Here is a 24055-nt window from a genome sequence, read left to right on the forward strand (position 1 = left end):
TCCATTGGTCTTTCCTTTTGAAAAAGAAAAATAATCCTACCGCAGGGGGGATACTTGCAATATTTGCAACAAATAAAGCTCTCGACCAATGACAGAAACATAGAGTTTCGTCTCTATGGGGATGGGGGTGCACTTCGTACTCCCGTTACAGCAGGGGTTTCCATTGACGTGCCGTGTTCAATTGCCTGACCCGCCTCCTTTTCCACACAATCACGACTCTCTCCACTAGAGGAGTATACGAGGTGATCAATTACTCGGTTCAGCCGCTCGTCATCCCAGGAGCCATGCTGAAGTGGAGCAGCTGGACCTCGAGGTTGTCCCACGCGGGGCTAACTTGGCTAATTGGCCATCTGGCCATTCTGAGCCACAGCCTCCGGGCAGATCGAGGCTAGTAGTCTTCGAACCTGTCCACCCCCAATCAGATCTTGTCCGAGCAGTCAATCAACTATTGGCGATAACAAATCCGCCACTTATGGGGGATCCACAGTCTTGCAGCTGTGACCTACAGGTCGCCCGCACAGCTCGTTTTCCAATCCGAAGTCAGAAGTACTTCTTTTACCCCCCCCCCCCTAAGTTAGCCTGTAGCCATTTTTTCTTCTTTAATATCTCCATACCTCCCCTTGAGTGAGTCTGTGTGAGCCTCAGACTAACATCACCATGTTGCGGAGATTTTCTACCCAGTTCAAGAAGAACAAGGACGCCAATGGCGACGTCGAGCCCAAGGCTGAGAAGCAGAACAAGCGCTTCTCCAAGGTTGCGCCCGCGCGCAAGTCTTCCTCCAAGGAGGACACCACTGAGACACACCAGGTGAAGCGCGCCGAGGTTGTCGCAGTGTTTGAGAAGTATGCACAGGCTATTCACGCTTCGCGCGAGCCTTTGCCCAACCAGACTGGCGATGGCACATACCTGAAGCACGAGCAGTCCAGCGGACTGATTGATGACATCAAGACCCTCGGTTTCCGCGATATTGGTACCGTGAAGGATCTGGTTAAGAATAAGGCCTCCGGTGAATTGGTTGACGACAAAACATACCTGATGGAGCGCATTATCCAGGTACGAGCGGAACAATGTTGGAATTGAACTAGCAATTGGTGAAAACTGACTCGAATCTCAATTGCAGCTTGTCGCCGACATGCCCGGTCACTCCAAGAACCGTGTCGAGCTTACCAACAGCTTCCTTGATGAGCTGTGGACCTCTTTGCCGCATCCCCCGCTCTCGTAAGAAGCCTTCAATTGCGCCTTATTTATTTCTCAATTAACGCAGCATAGTTACATGGGTGATGACTACAAGTACCGTTCCGCCGATGGTTCGAACAACAACCCCACACTCCCATGGTTGGGTGCTGCCAACACCCCCTACTGCCGCACTATCCCCCCTCTCTCGATCCAGCCCAGCGGGTTGCCTGATGCGGGTCTGGTCTTCGACAGCTTGTTTGCTCGTCAGGAGTTCACTCCTCACCCCAACAAAGTGTCCAGTGTTTTCTTCGACTGGGCTTCCCTGATTATTCATGGTAAGCAGGCTCAGCGATTGCGATGCGTCAGTACTAACGTTCAATAGATATTTTCCAGACTGACTACCGCCAACCACACATTAACAAGACCTCCGCCTACCTCGATCTCTCCATTCTGTATGGTGATGTCAAGGAGCAGCAAGATCTTATCCGTTCCCACAAGGACGGTAAGCTGAAGCCTGACTGCTTCTCCGAAGGTCGTCTGCAGGCTCTTCCTCCTGCTTGTGGTGTTTTGCTGGTTATGCTTAACCGATTCCACAATCACGTTGTTGAGCAGCTTGCCGAGATTAACGAGAATGGCCGCTTTAACAAGCCCGGCAGAGACATGATGGGCAGACCCCTGGAAGGCGATGCTCTTGAGGCCGCTTGGGCCAAGTACGACGAGGACCTGTTCCAGACTGGTCGTCTGATTACTTGCGGTCTGTACATCAACATTACTCTTTACGATTACCTGCGTACCATTGTCAACCTCAACCGTACCAACTCTACCTGGTGCCTGGACCCCCGTGCCCAGATGGAGAAGGCCGGCGCTACCCCCTCCGGTCTCGGTAACCAGTGCTCCGTCGAGTTCAACCTGGCCTACCGGTGGCACTCGGCCATCGCCCAGGGTGATGAGAAGTGGATTGAGCAGATTTACTACGACCTCATGGGCAAGCCCGCTGACCAGGTCACCATGCCTGAGCTGCTGATGGGCATGAAGAAGGTTGAGGGCATGCTTGACGCCGATCCCTCCAAGCGTGAGTTCGCTCACCTGAAGCGTGGCGCTGACGGCCGCTTCAATGATGCGGAACTTGTTGCTATTCTCAAGAACGCTTCTGAGGACGTTGCTAGCTCCTTCGGACCCCGTAATGTTCCCAAGGCTCTGCGTTCCATCGAGATTCTCGGCATGGAGGCTGCCCGCCGCTGGCAGGTCGGTTCCCTCAACGAGTTCCGTAAGCACTTCGGCCTGAAGACTTATGACACTTTTGAGGAGATCAACTCCGACCCTGAGATTGCCAACACTCTGCGTCACCTCTATGAGCACCCTGACTTCGTCGAGTTGTACCCCGGTATTGTCTCCGAGGAGGCGAAGGAGCCCATGATTCCTGGTGTCGGTATCGCCCCCACATATACCGTTTCCCGTGCTGTCCTGTCCGATGCCGTCGCTCTCGTCCGTGGTGACCGTCACTACACCGTTGACTACAACCCCCGTAACATGACCAACTGGGGTTACAACGAGTGCCGCTACGACCTGAACATCAATCAGGGTTGTGTTTTCTACAAGCTGGCCACCCGTGCTTTCCCTAACTACTACAAGCCTGACTCCATCTATGCGCACTACCCCATGACCATCCCCAGCGAGAACCGCAAGATCATGAAGACGCTCGGTCGTGAGGACGACTACTCCTATGATGCTCCTTCCTTCATTCCTCCGCGTGTGAACTTGACCTCTCACCAGGCTGCCAAGGCTGTCCTCAGCAACCAGACCGACTTCAAGCCCTCGTTCAGCACTGCTTTGGACCAGCTGTTTGGCAAGGGCCAGTTCGACGCCAAGCAACAGCAAGCCTTGGCCGAGGCTCTCACTGCCGATGAATTCCCCAGACTTATCAAGCAGTTCTACGAGGAAACTACTCTGCACTTGCTCCAGCAGAACGGTGCCAAGATCGCCAACATCAACCAGGTTGACATCACCCGTGATGTTGGCAACTCAGCCCACGTCTACTTCGCCGCTGCCCTCTTCGGTTTGCCTCTAAAGACCGAGGAGAACCCCTCTGGCCTCTTCACCGAGCACGAGATGTACATGATCCTCACCACCATCTATTCCGCGCTCTTCTTCGATGTCGATGCCCCCAAGTCGTTCTCTCTGAACCGCGCCGCCACCGCCGTTGCCCAGCAGCTCGGCTCCGTTGTCGAGGCCACTGTCAAGGCTGACACCAACAACGGTCTCCTGTCCGGCCTCATGAACAGCTTCCGCCCCCACGACAACGCCCTGCGCGAGTTCGGTACCGCCGCCCTCCGCCGCCTGCAAGAGTCCGGCCTTACCGCCTCGGAGATCACCTGGTCGCAGGTCATCCCGACTATCGTCTCCCTGGTCCCCAACCAGGGCCAGGTGTTCACCCAGGTCATCGAGTACTACACCGGTGCCGGCAAGCAGCACTGGGCCGAGATCAGCCGTCTCGCCAAGGAGGAGTCCGCTGCCAATGACGAGCAACTCTACCGCTACTGCCTGGAGGCTATCCGTATCAATGGAACTTTCGGCTCCTACTGCGAGGCCCAAAACAACGTCACCATCGAGGACAACGGCAAGGCAATCGACATCCCGGCCGGTAACATGGTCTTCGCCTCTTTTGTCCAAGCCAACCACGACGCCAGCGTCTTCCCCGATCCCGACGAGGTCAAGCTCGATCGCCCCATCGACTCCTACATCGCACACGGCCAGGGTCCCAACACTGGCTTCGGTCAGGAGATCACCAAGATCGCCCTTGTTGCCATGATCCGCGTCGTCGGCCGCCTGGAGAACCTCCGCCGCGCCCCTGGTGCCCAGGGCCAGCTCAAGAAGATCCAGCAGGAGGGTGGCTACTACGTCTACCTCCGCCAGGACGGCACCTCTTACTTCCCCTTCCCTATGAGTACGTAACCCATCACTTATTCTCGAATATCAATACAAATGCTAACGGATTACCTTTACAGCTCTCAAGCTCCACTGGGACGGCGACTTCAAGTTCGAGCAGAAGAAATGAGCTACTCGCAGAAAAAAATGCCTTTTTTAATACGGGACTCTTATGTCCCGGGCTTGGAATAATGTGCGGTCTCTCGTGGCCATGGTTAATGTTTTGAGTTTTTGTTTGGATATCCAGAAATTGTGCTTTTATTTAAGGGACTTTAAGTGAGATACTACGCAGGAGACTACGTAGCAGATATAGTTGGAGACTAAGTTTCCTACCGTGTATAGTTCAATGATGACACTTTATATGATTTCTCTCAGTAATCACATCTGCATAAATAACTTATCGAGACAAGAGACCGAATAGATCGATCCACAGAATACTATATACAATACAGTGAAATTTCAACACTATTTCTATCTTTTCAATTGTGTTGGTCTTGTTGATCACCGATAAGAACGCTTTCATGGAGGAGTTCGCCTGTATTGTCCTGAGATGCCGGCATGGAGGCCAAGGCGCTCAAGATCTGGCTCATTCTTTCTTCGTGTCGGTGTACGTGAATATGACTGCGAGTAGGAATATACTGAGATCCTCGGGTACCTCTTCAGCGAGCATTCTTGTAAGCTTCGTGATCAACGTCCCGCCTATTATCGACATCAAGAAATCGTCCGGAAGGTGTTCTAGACAAAACGTTGCCCTCACGGCCATGGACGTGTTAATGCCTGTGATCTCGTTCGATCTAACCCCTCCTTCGTGATTTCATCGCTGATCGGAGAGATTTCCTCCTTCGTGTTGGAACAAGGCGGGGTATCGACGGCATCGTCATGGACCGTAGCCGCTGCCACTGAAAAATCATCACCTTGGCCTTAATGGCGATCAGGGAGGGACAACTGAGCCTGCTTCAGGTCATTATTGGCTTGTCCAGCTCCTTATTTTTGGCCAGTGATTCGGCCCAAAGCTCACCAATCCTCTCCACGTCTTTCTCCGCGCCACTCTTCTTCCAGGCCGCCCTCTCATTGGCCCTCTGCCGCTTGTTCTTCTCCGTCCATTTTTCCCTTGCCAACAACAGACGGTTCGTCCACTCGGTCCCTTTTTCGAGGCTGGAATCCCGCCTCGGACCCTGGTGTTTCTGCCAGGGTTGGTTAAACCGGGACGAGGCTCCATGATGCATTTTCCCATACTGAGAGTATGGCCACTGATATTTTGGTTGCTTGAGCCCCTTTTCTCTGGGCATTTCCCGCGGTATCAGCCTCTTTACGCTTTTTCTTCAACTGAAATGAGACGGCTTAGTATGGAAACACTTATTTTTCACACTCAAAAGTCAAAAATATACACTGCCTCGAGCAAGCTCTTGGCCCAGGATTTCTGAAAGCTCACTCTCCTTACTTTATGGTTGATTGTAGCTTCTCGTTCTATGATTTATTCCCAGCATTGTCTTGATCCGTGACCAGGTTTATCGCAACGCTGACAGATCTGCATCATACACGCATGAGTATTGTGTACAATGATATGAGCAGGGGGACAGAACAGCCACAGAGAATTGGGAATGATAGAGAACGACTCGATGTAAGCTAGGATATGAGGGGTTGATGATAGAATTGATATTTGAAATCTCACGAATTTTGCTTTGCTGGGCACTCTTCACGGCCAGTTCAGAATAATTGATGATGGAGGTGGTGGTGCAGATCTTGGCGTAGAACGCCGTAACCCGCAGCAGCTCAGCGAACTCTGCGGTTTCAAGAGAGCAGAGGTAGCAGTCCCCTTCTCGCCGGATAAGCAAGGTCAGAGAGTTCCTCGGCCAGTACCGAACAGTGCGCTGTGCGATCTCGCAGAGTGCGAGGTATTCCGGGGTCTTAGCTCGTCCGCACGAGCAAGTGGGTTTTGCGTCTTTGTGATGAAAACGCCTGTGATACTGCTCGAAATCGCTGTGCCTCGGGGGTATTACCAACCATCGGTAGAGTACCGGTCGGGGAAGGTCAAGCTTAGGGAGTGCTTCGACCTTGTACTTGTCGTGCCAGCATCGGTATCTCCGGGAAGGTTCCTGGAAGTGCATTCCGGAAGCTTGCATTTGAGCAAGGGAAACATTATAGGAATGACTATCAGTAACGTCATGCCCTGCGTCGCCAAACGCCATTCCCCTCAGGAACCCAATTTGTATGTTCAAGATCCGCATCAAGTTCACGAGCCAGCTCCTCCCGAATAGCCTCGAAAGCAAAGTCTCGACTTCGGAACTCGACCAAAGACTGTTTATTGCGGATCTCAAAGCCAATCAAAGAATACGAAGTCGACAGCTCTGTCCAGGGATCATTGGGGTCTAAAGACCCCCGCTGCTCCATCTCCAAAACATGATTGTGCTCTTCAGGCGCCAACTGTACACTGAAAACCTGCAGTTTCGGCATTACCGAAAGGGAGTCAAGTACCAGCTTAACATGGTTGTAGAAGGGAAAGATGGCAGTATAGGAGAAAGAAGTGAGATGACATAACATGGCCGATAGATGGGCTGGTGGGAAGTCCTGTGGTTTAAGCTGAGAGCCCCATTCTCCAATGACTGATGGGACGCGAGAGAGAAAATATTCGTAGTGATTATATGCTTTCAAAGAGGATGATTCATTAAAGGACATGGATGTCCACGGGCGGGCCAAGAGCAGACTATCGCAGTCATTCAATTCGAGAGAAGTATTTACGGATGAAGCATCAAGCTCCAGTTGTAGGATCTGCAGAGAGATATCAAATGCCCAGCTGTGGGCGTCCATAATACGGGTGTTCAGCATGTTACCGATGAAAGTCGGTGGCGCAAGCACTGTAACACGAATCGGGTCCAGATAACGGAGGACTCGTCGCCACCAGTGTTGATCGGCTGAGTCAGTGGAGGTATTCTCCACGATTACCACGAGGGAAGTCACGTATCGACCCAGATCCGATGCAACTATGAAGGCTTGAAACACGGATTCATCCTTGAGATCTAGACATGCATGGGCGAAAAGCCGAGGTCGCACCAGATCCAGTAAGTGGTACGAGCATTGCGACAATTGTTTAAGTGGTTTCAAGTAATTTGGAGATTGGGTGATCTGGCGGTCTGGGGCTTGATGGAGTCGTCCTAGCGAAGGTGGCTCTGTGCTTAAATAGAAGATGATCTGATCTAGGAGCTCATTGGGGAGTAGCTCCAGGGCACACGGCATAATGCTTAGGGCGGTTACAGCCCTAACTTCCCATGGCGTAACTGTGGCTCAGTCCAGGGTTTGTTGCAGTGTGATATGCTTGGACCGTGGTGAAGTCGAGGGTTCGGGAAGCAAATCGAGGTGGAAGTGCCGAGTTTCCCCACTTGACCTTTGGTGAGTGACCTGACTCCTCCACTTGGCGATTTGTCAGATTTTACTCAGCCAAAAAAGGTCTGATGCCGTTCTGAATGGGATCTGAGGTTAGGATAATTCCATGATATTATATCTTTGAAGTTCACCGTAGGGTAAGAGAAAGACTTGGAAGCGAACTAAGAGAAAATCTGGGGAGATGATCCGGAAAACCCCCTTACGTGAAAAAGAAGACTGTGGAGCTTACATGATCCACTCTTACTCTTTACAATAGATTTTTGCCACTAAAGGTTTTGCGCAAAGATAGGACTTAGGAGGTGCAGCTCGGCTTTGATTTGATTTGACGAATACCTTGACTTATACTCGGTAGACTGCATTAAATTCAAAATTCTGGTTATATGCTAAGTAAGTTACCCCGGCACACGCTCGTGCGCCATGCGCCAAGCGGCCAAGGGGGTGCCCCGCAGTATAGTTCGCTATAATTCTACAACGGCATCGTCCGGATGTGGTTGAAGTCTTGTCTAAGTCTACTTCGTACTATGTAGTAATACAACAATTTGCCTAATAGCCCTGAGCTTCACTTTTTATTAGATGCATTGACCAAATCGTCATGTGCAATCGAAAGAATCCAATAGGCGAGCCGTGTGGAGATCATCTTTGCTTGCGATGACAGCCCCACCTTCCAGCAAGCACAACGGAGATGGAAATCCATGATGGAATAATTGGTTTCGCCCCTCTTTTAAACTCCGGCTTCGGTCTTGACTTTTCTTTCTCTTTCCCCTCCTTTACTAACATATCTCAATGTGAGTAAACCTGGGCACCATTGGCATCCATTGCGACTTAGGCTAATCAATCCTCCTGCCCAGATCATTCACAATGGCTCCTCAACTTTACCAGAGACCCCCTTTCCGCGCGGAGCACTTGGGTTCGCTCCTCCGCCCTCAGCAGCTCTTGGATGTCAAGATCGCCCAAGAGGCCGGTAAGGCCTCCGAGGCCGAGCTTGCTGCCGTCGAGGACAAGGAGATCACCGACATTGTCAAGACCCAGCTGAAGATGGGCTACCCGGCTGCTTCGGATGGTGAATACCGTCGTCACAGTAAGCATTCGAGCTCCCGCGGAAAAAGCGACGCAATATTGACATGCTTTAGTGTTCTGGGGTACCTTCTTCCCCGGTCTGGACGGCTTCGACGAGATCACCGAGTTCGACGTCGGCATCTTCCGCTCTTACGCTCCTGATATTGCTGCCTTCCTGGAGGCTGGCCACAAGCCCGGCGAGACCGTCATCTGCACAGGCAAGATTAAGCACGTTGGTAGCACCTACGTCGACCAGTTCAAATACCTTGCTAGCCAAGTCCCCGCCGATCAGGTCAAGAACTTGAAGATCACCCTCGCTGCCCCCAACTGGTACCACCTGCGTTACGTTGAGGGTAAGGCCTACCCCAAGTCTGTGTACAGCTCCGACGAGGAATACTTCGCCGACCTAGCGCAAGCCTGGCGCGACGAGATTTCCGCTCTATACAAGGCGGGAGCGAGAAATCTGCAGTGGGATGACCCTAACCTGGCCTGTAAGTGACTCCGACTCTCCGTGCAATATGAAGTATATCGGAAAAACTCACATGTTATAGACTTCTGCTCCGAGAAGTTCCTCAAGGGTTTCAAGGAGGACCCCTTGAACATCCAGACCGCCGACGAGCTGTTCGATAAGTACATCAAGCTGTACAACGACTGCCTCATCGGTCTTCCCGAGGACATGCACGTCGGTGTCCACCTGTGCCGCGGTAACTTCGTCGGCAGCCGTCACTTCTCCGAGGGTGGCTACGACCGCATCGCCATTAAGCTCTTCCAGGAGCTCAACGTCCACACCTACTACCTCGAGTACGACACCGAGCGTGCCGGTGGCTTCGAGCCCCTCAAGCACCTCCCCACCCACAAGAACGTCATTCTGGGAGTCGTGACCTCCAAGTTTGCCACCATGGAAGACAAGGAGGAGATGAAGACCCGTGTCATCAACGCCGCCAAGATGATTGCCGAGGGCAACAACATCACCCTCGATGCCGCCTTGAACCAGGTCGGCGTCAGCCCCCAGTGTGGATTCGCTTCCCACCGTGAGGGTAACGCGATTGACTGGGATGGTATGATCAACAAGCTTCAGCTCGTCCGTGATATCGCCAACGATATCTGGCCCGGTCAGCTGTAAGAGGGTCGCCAAAAAATGTAGAACGAATGCAACGAATACCCATCTGTAATTTTTCTTTGTCACTGCCAAGAGGCGCCATTCTCGAGTTGCCTATTCAACAATGCAACGGGGGTGGGATTTTCTTTTTGTGCACAGCGCCGGTGGGATGCTTGGGACGAACGTCATGATTGATATTTTGGAAGGCACAACTTAACGTATGATTCTTGGATATAGTCAATGAACAAAGAACCCGTGTTCATGATCACGATCACACTTCCAGACTTCAAATCTTTCCGGTAAATATTCGGGGGGACACCTTTTATTTTAAGTCAAGCCATTCCCAAGGTCCTCAAACTAGGCCAGTCACGAGCTAGTGAGCCATGAAGTACATATTCAATCAAATACTGCCTTTTCACTCTAGACTTGAAGACAAGATTACGATAGAGTTGTATAGCAACTTTTTTGGTGGTGATAAAGAATGGATGAGCTATTTGGATATACTAAACAACAACCTCAAAGGCGTGACTAGAACCAAGTGAAGCTACCTAAACACATCCAAGTCACTCCGCAGGGCCAAGGATATTAGCCTCCTTCACCGCAGAATGCTTGCGAGTCTTCTCGTTCTCAATCTATGAAACAAGTCAACAGCCAACCCTTGCCTCGAGAGTTTATGATAAGGCGTAATACACACCTCGTATCGGGGTTCCTTATCCGAGGCAGCAACACTACGGCCAGTGAGTGTCGTTGGATTGGTTGCAACCTCGCGAATGATACCGACACTCGTGCTGGTATTGGAGTTAGGCCCTGTTTAGTGATATCAGCTTTGAATAATAATTTACTGAAGAGTTTGTCATACCACCGACGGGCTTATAGTTGACTCGCTGTCCTTCATGGAATGCAGGCATTGGCATCGTTTCTGGACAGCGTTTCAGAAAGACTAGTTGATTTTGAGGAGTTTTATGGACTGGTGTGGACTTGTGCGTTTTGGCGGTTTGTGAGTAGAGTGAGATTTGACCTGATGCAATCAAATAGTCGATACTTTGTTTGAGTCTGGTGTAGCTCTATTTATAAAGCATCGAGATAAGCAGAAAAGGGCTCGAGTTCCGGAGTCCCACGTCACCTTTGCGTGACTGTGACTGTATGTTAGGAAGCCATCGGAAAGTGCCCAATAGCGCGGGTTTAGATTCCGATGCGTCTACTATGATGACAGGATGTATGGCTTTCAAGGTTGGTTCGGTCAGGCGTATGTCATGTTCATTCTGATTCTCTATCCCAGCGCAGTTTCCACTTATTGCATCTCTCTATGAAGTTAATCAACTCTATACACATCGGGAATCCAGAAGAAAATCACAAGGGAATCGAACAATGGTAACGCTGATGATATGGACCACTATACGGATTAAATAATTAAGTCGGAGCTCATGACGAGTCCCATGGGTAAGAACAGAGGGGATATCATAGAAGGAAAACGGGAAGGGGGAAAGACAGAAGTAACCCGCACACAAAGGAAATCGAGGAACATGATCCGAGGAAAAGGGGAAAGGAAATAGGGCCTAAATGCTGGGTCGTCTTGTCATCAAACACGGACATGAAGCGGAAAGAGATGAAGACTGTCGGACAGTGCGAGGTGTTATACACGAGGCGGCGGGGGATGCCTCTCAGGATCATAGCCGGGGCGATCCAGGTCCCAGTCTGGATGGGTATGAGTGATCAATGGCGTAGCGTGCCTGGCCGGGCGCATGTCTGGGAAGACCCAACGGAGATTCGACCCTTGGCGTTCAATTCGAGGATAGATGGACACCTTTATTTCGTGGGTTGGGTTTTGACGTTGTTGGAGAGCCAGGCCTGAAAAGTGGAGAAAAATGCGGGTCAGGGTTTGTTTTGTGTTTTGATGCTTCAACAGGGACGAGTACTTACCAGACCCTCAAAGATACCAGTACCATCTGTAGCCACACTGGGCGCAACATACCACAGCTTATCCTTAAGCTTGGTCAGCTGGAGCGTGTTGGTAATTTCCTCCGGGCTCAGGTCTAGGGCAATTGGTCAGTATCAGCTTGAAAGGGGCCAATCCGGAAAACCCGAATCGGAAAAAACACATACGACCACTAATATCCTGTTTGTTGGCGAATACCAACAGGAGAGCATCCTTCATTTCGCGATCGTTAATGATCTTGTGGAGCTCCAACCGAGCTTCCTCCAGACGGGCAGTGTCGCTAGAATCCACCACGAAAATCAAGCCTTGTGTGCCGGAATAGTAGTGTCGCCAAAGGGGTCGGATCTTGTCCTGACCACCGACATCCCAGACATTGAACTTGACATTTTTATAGGTCACGCTTTCCACGTTGAAGCCGACTGTGGGGATTGTTGTCACGTCCTGGTTGCTGAGTTTCAATTTGTAGAGAATTGCTGATAAAAGTTAGCTTTCGTGTTCGATAAAATTCTCCAATGAGGATCATAGAGCTTACTAGTCTTTCCAGCAGCATCGAGACCCAGCATAAGAATGCGCATTTCCTTCGTGCCGAAGATCTTCCCCATCATCTTGGAGACTTGGCCACCCATCTTGGCGGTATCAATTGACTTTTCGATTGGGAAAGGACAAAACGGGGTGCTCTTGCACAAAGAAATAGAAAGCAAGCCAGGGATAATTGTGGCTTTCACCCCGGAAGTTGGAACTTGGGAAAAACAACAGGAGATGAGGGCGGGGGGAAAAGGGGCAGGCTGGGCTGACTCAGCCCCATTGGAGACACGGATCCACAAGCAATTTACTGCCTACCGAACTACTTGATTAGGTTGTGGATACATATACAGTTCAGTATAGATACCTCAGCGCCTAGGTAACTCATAGAGTTCTCCTGATAGTGTAGGATTTGGGATTATTATACCGGTACCACACTCCGTAGCTACAGACAAATCAGGAATCAGGAACCGTGGTTGTATCCTTTTCACACGTCATGATCGGGTGTTTCCAAACATCTCACCTATTTATCTCCCTGCGAGATCTCAATCTCAAATTTAATTTTTCTTTCAAACTTATCCAACATCATGCCTTCTAACGAACAGGGACCCGAGCGCCGCACATCGGTGGCTCAACACCGCCGGCTTTCACATCAATTTGAGAGACGCGCTTGGCTAGCTCCTCCATCAGATGTATGCTACCACTAAGATGAAATCAAGCTGATGCTGACTCCCAGAAAGGCCATCTATGCAGGTATTTCGGGCTTCTTTCCAACAAATCAGCCCTGCACCATCGCCATCGTCTTCCGCGATACCACCTACATACTGGACTTCATCGAGAAGGTGTTTGACATCCCCAAAGATAAACAAGAAGCTGATGTAACAACAAATTTTATCATCTCGGAGCTTAGGTCATATGGAGAAAGACACTTGGAGAAGATTATGGGTGTGGCAATGCCCGAAATTGTCACCGATCAATGCCCTAAGCTCTGCTCGCGCCTATGGGCAGAACTCGACATCCTTCCCCTGGTGCTTCCAGAATCCATCATGACCGATCAATGGATCTCACGTGTCCCAAAGGGCCAACGGGAAGGGGATCCAAGAACGATTGACGAGCAGGCGGATTCTATGTCGCGAAAATGCGTGCGGTAAGTTGGGATCGACAGCGATGCGGAGACCCTACCGTTTAAACTCTACCAATGCACGCCCCCTCTGACCGTTGTTGGCACGCAGATTATTTGGCCCGGAGAACCTCCCCTTGCTACAGGTGGGTTTCATGGGCCTCGTGGAAGTTGACACTGGTTTCCATGTGCGAATGACAGACCTTGATGATTTCAAGTCAACTGTCTCCTCCAGGACGTGGTCTGCCGTGGAACACTACGCCGCAGACCTGAAGGAGAGAAATATTAGTATTGCCTTTTTCAGTGCGACTCCTCAGGGTGGGGGAGTCGCGCTGATGCGGCATGCCCTCGTGCGATTTTCTCATCATCTGGGCACAGACATCAAGTGGTGGGTACCAAAGGATATATTGAGAAACATCTACTAATTCCCATGCACCATGCAGGTATACACCGAAGCCGTCACCGGGGGTGTTCCGCGTAACCAAAAACAATCGTATGTTACTATACACCACAACAATCGACACACTTCTCATCTAGTCCTTACCACTGACTCGCAATTGTGTAGACAATATTCTACAGGGTGTTGCAGAACCTGGAGAAAGGTTGACCGTCGAGAATCAAAAGTTGATGCGAGAATGGATTGAAGAGAATGCCAAGCGATACTGGCTCAGGCCTGGCGGTCCCCTGCTCCCTCCATCAGAGGGCGGAGCAGATGTGATTATCGTGGATGACCCTCAAATGCCCGGTCTCATACCCATTGCCAAAGAACAAGCACCAGACCGGCCAATCCTGTTCCGCAGTCATATTCAAATCCGCAGTGATCTCATCAAGGAGCCTGGAACCCCTCAGGCCGAAGCATGGGAGTTTTTGTGGAATCAAATTAAGCTTGCGGACTGTTTCATCAGTCATCCCGTAAGCGCATTTGTACCAAGCAACGTCCCACCCGAGATAGTTGGCTATATGCCGGCATCGACTGATTGGTAAGTGGTCCGCTACCATGCATTACCTTGCTGACGTGTCAAGGCTGGATGGATTGAACAAAAACATGCGCGACTGGGATATAGCCCACTATGGCCGCATCTTCAATGCAGCCTGCAAGCTTGTGGAGATGACAACTATTAATTATCCCGAAGGTGAAGTATGCCTGTGGTTACGCATGAGCCAATGTAGCTGACCATCTCAAATCAGACAAGTACATCGTGCAGATCGCACGGTTTGATCCATCCAAAGGGATTTTAGATGTGCTGAAGTCGTACGAGAAGTTTCACGACCGGTTGGCCAATGACCAGCCTTCTCTTACACCTCCAAAGCTTGTGATTTGCGGCCATGGCTCGGTGGATGACCCTGACGGATCGCTGATTTACGATATAGTGATGGATCATATCGAACAGAATATCCCACATCTCCGGAATCTGATCTGTGTCATGCGGCTGCGGCCTTCGGATCAGATTTTAAACGCTCTCCTCTCCAAGGCTACCATTGCGCTTCAATTATCTACCCGTGAGGGGTTCGAGGTCAAAGTCTCTGAGGCAATCCACAAGGGTAAACCGGTGATTGCCACCCGTGCTGGTGGAATCCCGCTGCAGGTTGAGGACAACAAAAATGGATTCCTGGTGGATGTCGGTGACACCGATGCCGTTGCACAGCATTTGTATGAGCTGTGGACGGACAAAGCCCTTTACCACCGTATGTCGGAGTATGCACGCAGCCACGTCTCTGACGAGATGGGCACGGTGGGCAACACCCTTCTCTGGCTCTATCTCGCCTCGAAATTTTCCAAGGGCGAGCCTGTAAAGCCGAATGGGCGCTGGATTAACGACATGGCCTTTGAAGAACTTGACCTTCCGTCGCTGGTAGGTGTTAACCATCTCAAGCGAGCAGTGCAGGTGCAGAACATGGGGTAGATTTGGCGAGTTCTACCCAATAGCTCAGAATGTCTCAAATTGGTCTTCCATATCAGCTACATTTGAATGATACACTGCTTAACAGCATGAAGCATAACCCACAACACTCGTACTCCATAGAACACCAAAATGCAAATCAATTTCAGCAAGAATTGTAGGGTATCATTGAAAATCAAAAAGAACAAGACAAAGCCATCATGGCCGTCCAACAACTCGATACCTTTCCCTCGCCAAACCACCCTCCGCCCCTTCAACCCCATACCCCTCGCCAACCTCCCCAACAATTCGCGCCGGTCGTCCTCCAACAACACACCAACTAGGCACAACCATACAGGGCGGCACAGCCGCACCATCCAAAACAACCGCAAAGTCCTTCACAATAGCCATGCTCCCGATTGTCGCGCCCGCGCCTACGTGAACATGATTCCCCAATGACGCGGCCTCCACAACGGCCGACTCACCCACAAAGACATGATCCCCAATTTTCAGCGGGTAGAACGAGTGCACGCCGCGATGTAACCTGCTCGGCGGGCGTAGGATCACACTCTTGGAGATATAGCTGTATCGACCGACCGTGATCGCGACGCTGGGGGCATTAGATTGCTGGGGTGGGTTGTTGGGGTCTGTGGAGGCGACTGTGGAGGGGAGACGGTAGAGGTCGCCGCGGATGACGGCTTCGGCTTGGATGACTGTCTTTCCGCCGAGGATAATATGTTGTGTGCCGTGAATTTGGGAGCGGCGCGAGATCTTGTTGCCCGTGTCCTGTAAGGTGTCAGTTTGGGGGTTCGAGGGAGGGGAGTTTGTGGGCGGGGCATTGGTGGATCTATGGGTGTACTTACAGTCTCAATGTACTCACTCTTGGCGGCTTTGGGAGGCATTTTGGAGGGGAGGCTGTACCTTTAGAAATCCAGTGTTGTTTGTTCGGTCTTGGATGTTGATAGTCGCGGGTCCACTAAGGCGGTGTGGGGCGTATACATCATCCTGATACCTTAACTAGTCAAATCTGGGTAGACATGGTGAAAAATGGGACGAAACAGTGCGACTCGAGACCTTTTTAACTAAGATATAATTTAATAAATAATTGATGGAAGTGGTTCGGAAGGGATATCAAATGAGAGCTCCAGATGGATGAACGAGGTTAATATCCACCTGGATTAGGGTGCATGAGAGTGATGTAGGGTGCCCATCTAGCAATCTCAATTCAAATTTCCTATCTCAATTTCGAGTCTTCCACAGCAATTTACAAGATTTTGGACTGTTTGCGGCACGTGGGACGACGTGTAGACGGTGCTTGAAGCTGGGAAAATCAATCTGGTTATACAAAGCAGAGCCCCATAGTATAACCGGAAACCTTCAAAATTTCGCGATCGACCATTCCAGAAAGAATGACGAGGGTTGAAATATAGAGAACCATTCATCTGAGCACTTGGTCTACTTCATTGAATCCTGTTTTGATCACAGGTACATCATTTTTCAACCCATGCTGCGAGTGAAGAGATCATCGTCAGGATTATACCCAGGAAGGCAATCGAAGAAGACTCAAGAGGTGGCATAGACATATTCAGGGTGCCTTTCGTCGAGTTGGTAGGTTGAGATGGATTCAAATACAATGGGGAGTATGTTTAGACTTTAGAAAGGGCGCATCATTCACATACAAACATCTATTAGAACTATGGACACCGCCCACTTTGAACATAGTAGACTTCCAAGTTTGGTCGGGACTCGATCTGTGATAACACCAATAGACCCTATTACCACATCGTATCCATTTCTGGGGAATCTCATATAGTATCGCTTGCACTCTTCTCCTCGCCAAACTACAAAAGTGAATATGAAAACCATTATTGACTTCAAATTCCTTCACAGTAGTGGCACTCGTGTTTTTTCTTCTAGACAAATAGACTGCAGACTCAAAGGGGCGTCAGTAGAAAAAGTGTAGTTGTGCTTGGCCGCTCTCTCCCACAATTGTTGCAGCAGGTTCCCAATTAGTTGATGATGAGGAATCAGAAAGTAGGTATAAATACGCCGAAGGTATTCTCGGATCTTATCCTGCAAATCTGGACACCGTGAGGCTTCATTGCCAATAACCGCCAGCGGCCATATCAGCGTGAACGCCGTTGGGATATGATACTTTTCAGCCGCTTGGATGATTTTCTCAATACCTGCACACATCTCTCGAATATATCGATCGATGAGAGATTCCTGCTCGGTGGATAAAGGAGCCATTGCATCCGTGCCGAAGCCACCGCGCCATAAATAGATCATGGCGGCTTTTCGTATGACCTCCCATGCTGTACTGAGAACAAGGCTGGTTTCTAGAGGCATGGAGTCGGGAATCGAAGGTGGGTTCCATCGCGTAAGGATTGTCTCCATCAGAGGAATGTGCTGCTTGTCTCGCTCATCGGCTGTTATTATGCGTTGATGGACTAGACTCACACCTGAACTGGTCGATAGAGAGGTCTGAAATGCGAGTTCTTCGAAATAAACCTTGCTGACAGGATCCAAGTTATGTTCCGATCGGTCCTCGTCCACAACAACAGATAATAAAGCAATGATCGTCACCAAAGTCTCCGGGTATCCCGAGCTGATCTCCCACCCAGAAAGCATTTTCTCTTTCGACGGCAGACGCAAAATTTCTTCTGCAGGGCATGAACTCCATTGCAACCAAAGTCGCCGACTAGGTTCGGTTCTGCCAATATGAAATGCCTTAATATCAGCATGCGAGGCGGCAAACGACGCGAATTTGTGAAGAGAAAAAGGAAAAGTGTTAAAAACAGGCAGCGGTGCGGTTTCAAGGAGAGCAATGAGACCATTCAGATGCATTGTCCATATTTCGTGTCCGGGCGGGCAAGATATCCACAGGATCATCGAGATCGCTATGGCCTCTTCAATGTCTCCATGCCCAGTCTGCAGATTTAACAAACTGGATTGTAGATTTTTGACAGTGTGCTGATAACTATCCTGGGCAAGATCTAGCCCCTGGTCTCCAAAATTGGTTGCTCCGGTTGCTCCGGACTGGTTGTTGAGAAAATGGGAGGAGCGAAACCGGGAGGCTAACGTCAGAAGTGCCTCTAAACTGGTCGCGTGACGAGCTGCCAAAGGCATCAAACACTGTAAAATCGGAACACCATATCCTGGGACCGCCACAAGGGTTTGTTTAAAGCGTCGAATCACTGAATATTAGCTCATATATTAGTTTGATCGTTCGTAGGAGGCCATTGTGACTGAAGAGCGATACACTTACAGAATCGGAGATTTTGGTTATCCACACCACTTAGCTTCAAATCCCACGCGCTTGCGTCAAAATAGCCCATCTTTGAGCATATTGAATCTCATGGATACAAGCATTAAAACAGCACATTCCCGATCTCTCATGGATTGATTAATTTTGCAGTTTCTCGATGTTGAAAAAGAAATGTTTGAGTTGGCCACGGCATATCTCAGTATCTGGTGATCTACATTTTCAAGGCAACTACAGTAGCTATTTTAGGGGCCCATGTGCAGACCCTTTCGACAGGAATTAAGCAACCAGGGTCACTATCGAAACGTGCATCAATAAAGCTTTGCAATTGGTACATCCAGTGAACGGACCGCCAAGAAAATTTACCGTCGGTCACTTTGTTTGGTACTATGGTGGAGCCCAAAGCCCGTGTGTGGACGTGCAGATGGTTATCACTCCAACTAGGCAAAACTAAAATCTGATGATTGTCAATGTCTCTTATCAATTGTACTGGTAGATTCAAGAATAACTCGAACACGCGTAATGGCTCTACAGATGTCATACTCTACCCTCATGTAACCTAGATTAATGATCTTGTCGCGTATGTCTAGGACTAAGTAGTCAACATGCCGTTTGCAACATAAGTCTTTTTTGCCGGCTGCCGAACCCTGGTAAAATCTCTGAGATTCCTTGGCGTTCACAGTAGATTTAGCTTGTAGATTTGATCAAAAACTTGGAAGAAAATGGGCCGATGTCGTTGCATTGATATTTTAGCACAAATCGGGTAAGGTATATCCGATGCCATTTAGCCGGCGCAATATAACCTTCTTATACGCGTATAGCCAAAAGTGGACCTTGAAACCTTGCGAAATTCCAAGTTTGGACGTTGCAGAGTTTGCTCTGGATCATCACGCAGTTTACGGATATAGTGTCAGCATATGACATGAAGCTTTGGAACCCCAAGTCCCGACTATATGAAACAACCCCTAACTACCATCAAACGTATCTTTCAAGATCAGTCCCACCGGGAGGACTCCTCAAATACTCCATTAAAAACTCGGACAAGGAATCCCAATTCAGAGATTTACCCCGAGGCCTATTATGGCTCCTGCTCTATCGTCACCTATCGTGACAGCTTCTAGGGAAAAAGATCATCATGCCCAGGATGACCATGCACAGTCAAATACCTGTGCCAATGTTGAAATGTGAAATAAAAACCATAGTTATAAGTCTCTGACGTACAAAAGGCCTAATTGATCAATGAATCCTTCCAAGGTGATAAGTAGAAAGCGTCGGCTTCCCCCACATGCGTCGGCTTCTCCCACATCATTGCACGGAGAACCCACATCAAGAAAATTCTGATCAACTATCAATCAATTCAATCAATTTTAATCGGCGACTCTATATTTTGCGGGCTACTGCTCACCAATGCCTTATTCAAGACCATGATTTTGTAACTACAGTCCCTACTGTAGTGACCGAACAATATGCAGAATGTGAATCTTTTATAAGGTAGAAAGGATTAAAATTCAACTGGATCCCCTTATTCATGTAACACGACTCATTTACGTCGACTTATTCGATTTTGCTCGGAGTTAGCTAGTCATGGCAAATAAATAAGCATAAAGCTTCGGCATTTTAGATCTAGTAATCAAAGGACGACCCACCGGTCAAACTATAAATAATCAACGAATGGAAGGATCTACAGAATTAGGCTCCCAAATTTCTTAATAATGTAATTTCCATCTAATTAGTCGAACTTGGATAAGGAAATCCCTTGTGGAATTCTATACCTTAGCCCACCACCAAGAGTAAAGCACGGTAGTGCGACCCTTCTTCCTGGGTAACTGGAGCGAGATTGCATTAAACCTGGCATCGCGATGGACATTGATTCACCATACGAACTCACTACTTCCCGAGCATGTGACCGATGTCACTCACTAGTAAGCTTTTAAGTACTCAAATTTTCAAAATTAACCCTTAACCCATCATTCCACAGAAAACTCAATGTCTCTTCGGAAACCCCTGTGGAAGATGTCAGCGGCTTGGCTTGACATGTACCAATGACCGACCCCAACGTGCGCGTGGTCGCCCTCCAAAGGGGACATCCAGATCCCGGGTACGTCGATAAGCTTGTGCTTAACAGCATCACTTATATGTTCTTTGCTAGTCTTCGCATACACTTCAGCTCTCTCCAGAAGACAGTAGCTCTGTGTCACCACGAAGTGGTCTCTTATCTACTGCAATACTTCCCTTTTTCCAAGGTGTTCCTGAGATTTCAGTGTCACATGATGTCCTTGCTTCACTTGTCCAACAGCTTCTCAATTCGGCCCCCGGATTGGGTTTTTATAGTATCATCCCTGCGTGCGCAAATCTGCAACTGAGACATGATGGTTCTTTTCAGCAGGTCTTTGAGGATTTGCTTCAGCCTGAGGTTCGATGCGCTCTTGCCGCAATCGCCTTGGAATTTTATGGGCATAATATTCCAGGCTATACGCAAGACATGGCTATTGTTGACCGAGATAGTCTTCACATGAGCGCTCTTTCGTCAATTCCAAATATCGCATCCAGAAGCAATCACCCTACTTTGTCGAACGCCCTTTGTCTCCTGATGCTCAGTCATACCTGGACCATCGCGGAGGATTTCCAGAAAATTCCGATGCAATGGTGCTCTGTCGCGAGAATTATTTTTGACAATTATGAAAAGGGAGATGAAAGGACTTCTCTCTATTCTAGGGAGTTAGAACGTCGGTATGTCAGAGCTTCTGTCTAGCTCAGGTAATTTCTAACAAGCGGTATAGAACATATATTGCATTGAGCCTACAGGAATGGTGATTTAAACCTTTTCTATCCTCAAGATCGTTTACTAACATGTGTTTGATAAGCGTTCTTCTCTTCGTCAATAATTGCGTGAACATATGGCCGCATTTTCACCACTCCACGGCCACGCTACCATTTATAACCGACGAGGAATGGCATTCCTAAGGTCGTTCATTGGATTTCGAGCAGAATTTAACCACACATTCTCACACTTTTTTTGCTTTATTTCAACCGTTCATCAGGTACGCTACGTGCGTTACTCACATCATGCTTTCAATCTCTTATTGTTATATAGTATCATGAAAACCATCGCTCAAGAGCCTGAAATCGGCTCACCTCATTGGATCGAGATTGAAGAGCAATTGGAAGATTATTTTTTCCAATTTCCCGGAGCCCTATTACAATTCAGCAATATAAGCCATTGTTATCAGTTTGAAGCAATGATCTGGCTACACGGACTATTTATTGTACTATGTGAGAAAACGCAGCAAACTACCCACCTGAATGGAGCATTAACACGGGCTCGCAGATTCAACCCGGGATTTCGTCAACTTATTAAAGAAGACCATATATCTCCAGGTGGACTGTTTCAACCACATCCTCGAACATTCGTTACTACTTGGCGAGGTACTACCCTACGCAAAAACCAAACCATCTTAAGCTGACCACACATATTATGGCCAGGCTATAACCCCTTTACTTTCCAAGTACCCCGACTTAGAAAGCCTTACCCCAACAACAATCTATCTCCTTTGCATCTCATCCGCAGTCCACAGTCTAGCTCTCCGACAATTCATTTTCCAGCCCGACTTCGCCCAAATCAGCCCCCCAGCCAAACTCATCAAATCCACACAAGATCACTTGGAAATTCTGCGTATCTGTGAAAATAAATACAGGCGATGCGACCCTATGATTATTCGGGAGTTCTTGAACCTGCTATCAACATGTCTACAGGCCGCGACAGGAGGAAGTATGACAGGTGTTGAAAATCTTTCTTGCGCGAGGCTATATCTTTATCGCTGGACTGGGAAGGGGAGTGGTATGATACAGATGAATGAGAAGGATGCAGATCGAGAATGGAAGTATGTGGAACATCCCAGCGATAAACTCTGGGACGGGTTAACGGGGCTGGAGACGGAGTTGACTGTTACTATTCTGCAGGTTTGTGATCCGGCGCAACGGGTTTGCGGGAGTGGGTTTTTTGATTTGAGTATTATGATACCAATTTAAAAGCTTTGAGTTTCTAGGAGTCTTTGAATTTCTTTAATTTTTCATTAGACATATTTTATATGAGAGCAAGCAAGAAAAAAGGTACGTGGACGGTATAGGAAACCTAGCGAAAACATGGTTGTAGAAACGCGCGGAAAAGTCTAGTATCATAGAGAGGAGTACATCATCAATATAATTCTCATGCCCTGGAAAATGACAGATGAGTGTCATAGATGAATTTGCGCGCGATAGCGAAAACCTTTATAATAATATCATTTGTATGTCTCTCCAATTTCCCAAGATAGTCAAACACAAGTATCGAGCGAAGGTCAATCTAGTCTTTAAAAGCTTCTCCTCTATTCACTATTACACGCATGACAGATATTGAGACAGGAAATCAATCATGAGTTTAAAACCAGTGTCTTGTGAAGAGTGCCGAAAGCAAGTAAGAAAAGCATCACAGAGCGTTTCGACATAACATCATACATGGGCTACTTCATGATTCCCAGACCTTCCACGACTGACAACGCGCCAGCGAGCATGAAAATCAATCTATCAACTGTACCCCTAGACAACGGAAATCTGGTTAGCATGGCATTTTAGTAGATTGGATGGTCTCCTGTGAATCATTTATAATGAGCGGGTTCATATTCCGCAGGAATCGAAAGAGATGACGACATGGTGAACAGCTTGGTAAGAATGTTCTGCAGTAAAAACTCGGTAAAAACTTCAAGCTTCTACCTTCAATGTAATGTTGAACCGTAAATGACCTATAAATGACCTAGTAGTACTTGAACTCGTAAAGACACGGATATTACTTCCATCCTGCTTTAGCAAGTTTTAACACGCTATTACGGCCGTTGTAGACTCTGGAAAAGCCCATTTGGATGGCTGATATTCGAGTATAATGCAATTCTACCTCTCTCATATTACCCATCACACCATAAAGCGAACCTTCTCTCTAAATCATCTCACCATCCCTCTCACCTCTTCGCTATTTAAGCAATCCACATTATAATCAACATTCCAAAATGACAGTCTCTCTACCACCAAGCTCCTTGGAGTCGGTGTCGCCACAACCAGACCCCGTACAAACGGAAGGAAAGAATGAGAAGGCTAGAAACCACATGAATCTCCCCATAATCAGTTTTGGGCTAGTCATGACATTCTGTGGGCTTGGACTTGTTTTATGTGCCTTTTCTATTCAGAGTGACTTTATCGACCCGTCTTGGAATTGGTACAATTCTGCACTGGCCTGGCTTCTGGTTCTATTTGCGGGCAGTAGCGGTGTGGCCTCTCTGGTATTAGCATTAAATTTTATCCTATTTGGTATGGGGTGTGATGTTCAGCGTTATGGGGGGTTTGATCCGTTTTGAAGGCGTGGTTCAAAGTTTGCTACAAACAAGGGAATGTTAAGGCTTCAACCTTTGCAAAAGAATTTCAAGTCAGACTTCGGATGAGAGTATCCTTGCAGTGAAATCTTGAAAATGTTGATAGTACTGAAAATAGAAATTACTATTGCGATTGACTAATGCGGGCAAGATTAGCCAAAGATAGCCCCGAGATACTACTAAGCACTACAGGAGTATAATATATAAAGCTTCCACATGGGGGCTCGGATGCCGCGAGTTGGAATCGTAAACATCCTGGTGAACACCTTACTTAAACTCAAATTTCCACAGAAAAT

The 24055-nt window shown here is 48.5% G+C and overlaps 10 protein-coding genes across 10 annotated transcripts; 3 read left to right on the top strand and 7 right to left on the bottom strand.

The window, feature by feature from the left end:
• Nucleotides 1–657: 657 nt before the first annotated feature.
• Nucleotides 658–4231, top strand: N7520_008019 (peroxidase/cytochrome P450 family protein; the record flags this gene model as incomplete). The annotated part of the gene is made up of 5 exons (XM_057141953.1): nucleotides 658–1053; nucleotides 1121–1218; nucleotides 1270–1511; nucleotides 1559–4120; nucleotides 4182–4231. 5 exons carry the CDS (start codon nucleotides 658–660, stop codon nucleotides 4229–4231), a joined length of 3348 nt encoding a protein of 1115 aa, XP_056995959.1.
• Nucleotides 4232–5057: 826 nt separating this feature from the next.
• Nucleotides 5058–5327, bottom strand: N7520_008020 (uncharacterized protein; the record flags this gene model as incomplete). The annotated part of the gene is made up of 1 exon (XM_057141954.1): nucleotides 5058–5327. The coding sequence occupies one exon, from the start codon at nucleotides 5325–5327 to the stop codon at nucleotides 5058–5060; it is 270 nt and encodes an 89-aa protein (XP_056995960.1).
• Nucleotides 5328–5575: 248 nt separating this feature from the next.
• On the bottom strand, nucleotides 5576–6209 carry N7520_008021 (uncharacterized protein; the record flags this gene model as incomplete). Its single annotated transcript, XM_057141955.1, has 2 exons — nucleotides 5576–5727; nucleotides 5774–6209. 2 exons carry the CDS (start codon nucleotides 6207–6209, stop codon nucleotides 5576–5578), a joined length of 588 nt encoding a protein of 195 aa, XP_056995961.1.
• A 55-nt stretch (nucleotides 6210–6264) lies between these two features.
• Nucleotides 6265–7335, bottom strand: N7520_008022 (F-box domain protein; the record flags this gene model as incomplete). Its single annotated transcript, XM_057141956.1, has 1 exon — nucleotides 6265–7335. The coding sequence occupies one exon, from the start codon at nucleotides 7333–7335 to the stop codon at nucleotides 6265–6267; it is 1071 nt and encodes a 356-aa protein (XP_056995962.1).
• Nucleotides 7336–8340: 1005 nt separating this feature from the next.
• N7520_008023 (cobalamin-independent methionine synthase II family protein) lies at nucleotides 8341–9661 on the top strand (the record flags this gene model as incomplete). The annotated part of the gene is made up of 3 exons (XM_057141957.1): nucleotides 8341–8560; nucleotides 8613–9029; nucleotides 9090–9661. 3 exons carry the CDS (start codon nucleotides 8341–8343, stop codon nucleotides 9659–9661), a joined length of 1209 nt encoding a protein of 402 aa, XP_056995963.1.
• Nucleotides 9662–10200: 539 nt separating this feature from the next.
• N7520_008024 (hypervirulence associated TUDOR domain-containing protein) lies at nucleotides 10201–10545 on the bottom strand (the record flags this gene model as incomplete). Its single annotated transcript, XM_057141958.1, has 3 exons — nucleotides 10201–10269; nucleotides 10332–10444; nucleotides 10497–10545. The coding sequence occupies 3 exons, from the start codon at nucleotides 10543–10545 to the stop codon at nucleotides 10201–10203; spliced, it is 231 nt and encodes a 76-aa protein (XP_056995964.1).
• Nucleotides 10546–11443: 898 nt separating this feature from the next.
• On the bottom strand, nucleotides 11444–12199 carry N7520_008025 (ADP-ribosylation factor family protein; the record flags this gene model as incomplete). Its single annotated transcript, XM_057141959.1, has 4 exons — nucleotides 11444–11485; nucleotides 11558–11670; nucleotides 11741–12046; nucleotides 12106–12199. 4 exons carry the CDS (start codon nucleotides 12197–12199, stop codon nucleotides 11444–11446), a joined length of 555 nt encoding a protein of 184 aa, XP_056995965.1.
• A 483-nt stretch (nucleotides 12200–12682) lies between these two features.
• On the top strand, nucleotides 12683–15119 carry ccg9 (putative trehalose synthase (Ccg-9); the record flags this gene model as incomplete). Its single annotated transcript, XM_057141960.1, has 7 exons — nucleotides 12683–12787; nucleotides 12836–13242; nucleotides 13328–13603; nucleotides 13659–13708; nucleotides 13781–14195; nucleotides 14239–14353; nucleotides 14409–15119. The coding sequence occupies 7 exons, from the start codon at nucleotides 12683–12685 to the stop codon at nucleotides 15117–15119; spliced, it is 2079 nt and encodes a 692-aa protein (XP_056995966.1).
• A 195-nt stretch (nucleotides 15120–15314) lies between these two features.
• On the bottom strand, nucleotides 15315–15997 carry N7520_008027 (dynactin subunit 5; the record flags this gene model as incomplete). Its single annotated transcript, XM_057141961.1, has 2 exons — nucleotides 15315–15881; nucleotides 15959–15997. The coding sequence occupies 2 exons, from the start codon at nucleotides 15995–15997 to the stop codon at nucleotides 15315–15317; spliced, it is 606 nt and encodes a 201-aa protein (XP_056995967.1).
• Nucleotides 15998–16979: 982 nt separating this feature from the next.
• On the bottom strand, nucleotides 16980–18433 carry N7520_008028 (uncharacterized protein; the record flags this gene model as incomplete). Its single annotated transcript, XM_057141962.1, has 2 exons — nucleotides 16980–18292; nucleotides 18364–18433. 2 exons carry the CDS (start codon nucleotides 18431–18433, stop codon nucleotides 16980–16982), a joined length of 1383 nt encoding a protein of 460 aa, XP_056995968.1.
• Between the last annotated feature and the right edge of the window lie 5622 nt (nucleotides 18434–24055).

The sequence above is a fragment of the Penicillium odoratum genome (assembly GCF_028828045.1).
Source record: "Penicillium odoratum strain IBT 22623 chromosome Unknown utg000005l_segment0_segment0, whole genome shotgun sequence".
Classification (NCBI taxonomy): domain Eukaryota; kingdom Fungi; phylum Ascomycota; class Eurotiomycetes; order Eurotiales; family Aspergillaceae; genus Penicillium; species Penicillium odoratum.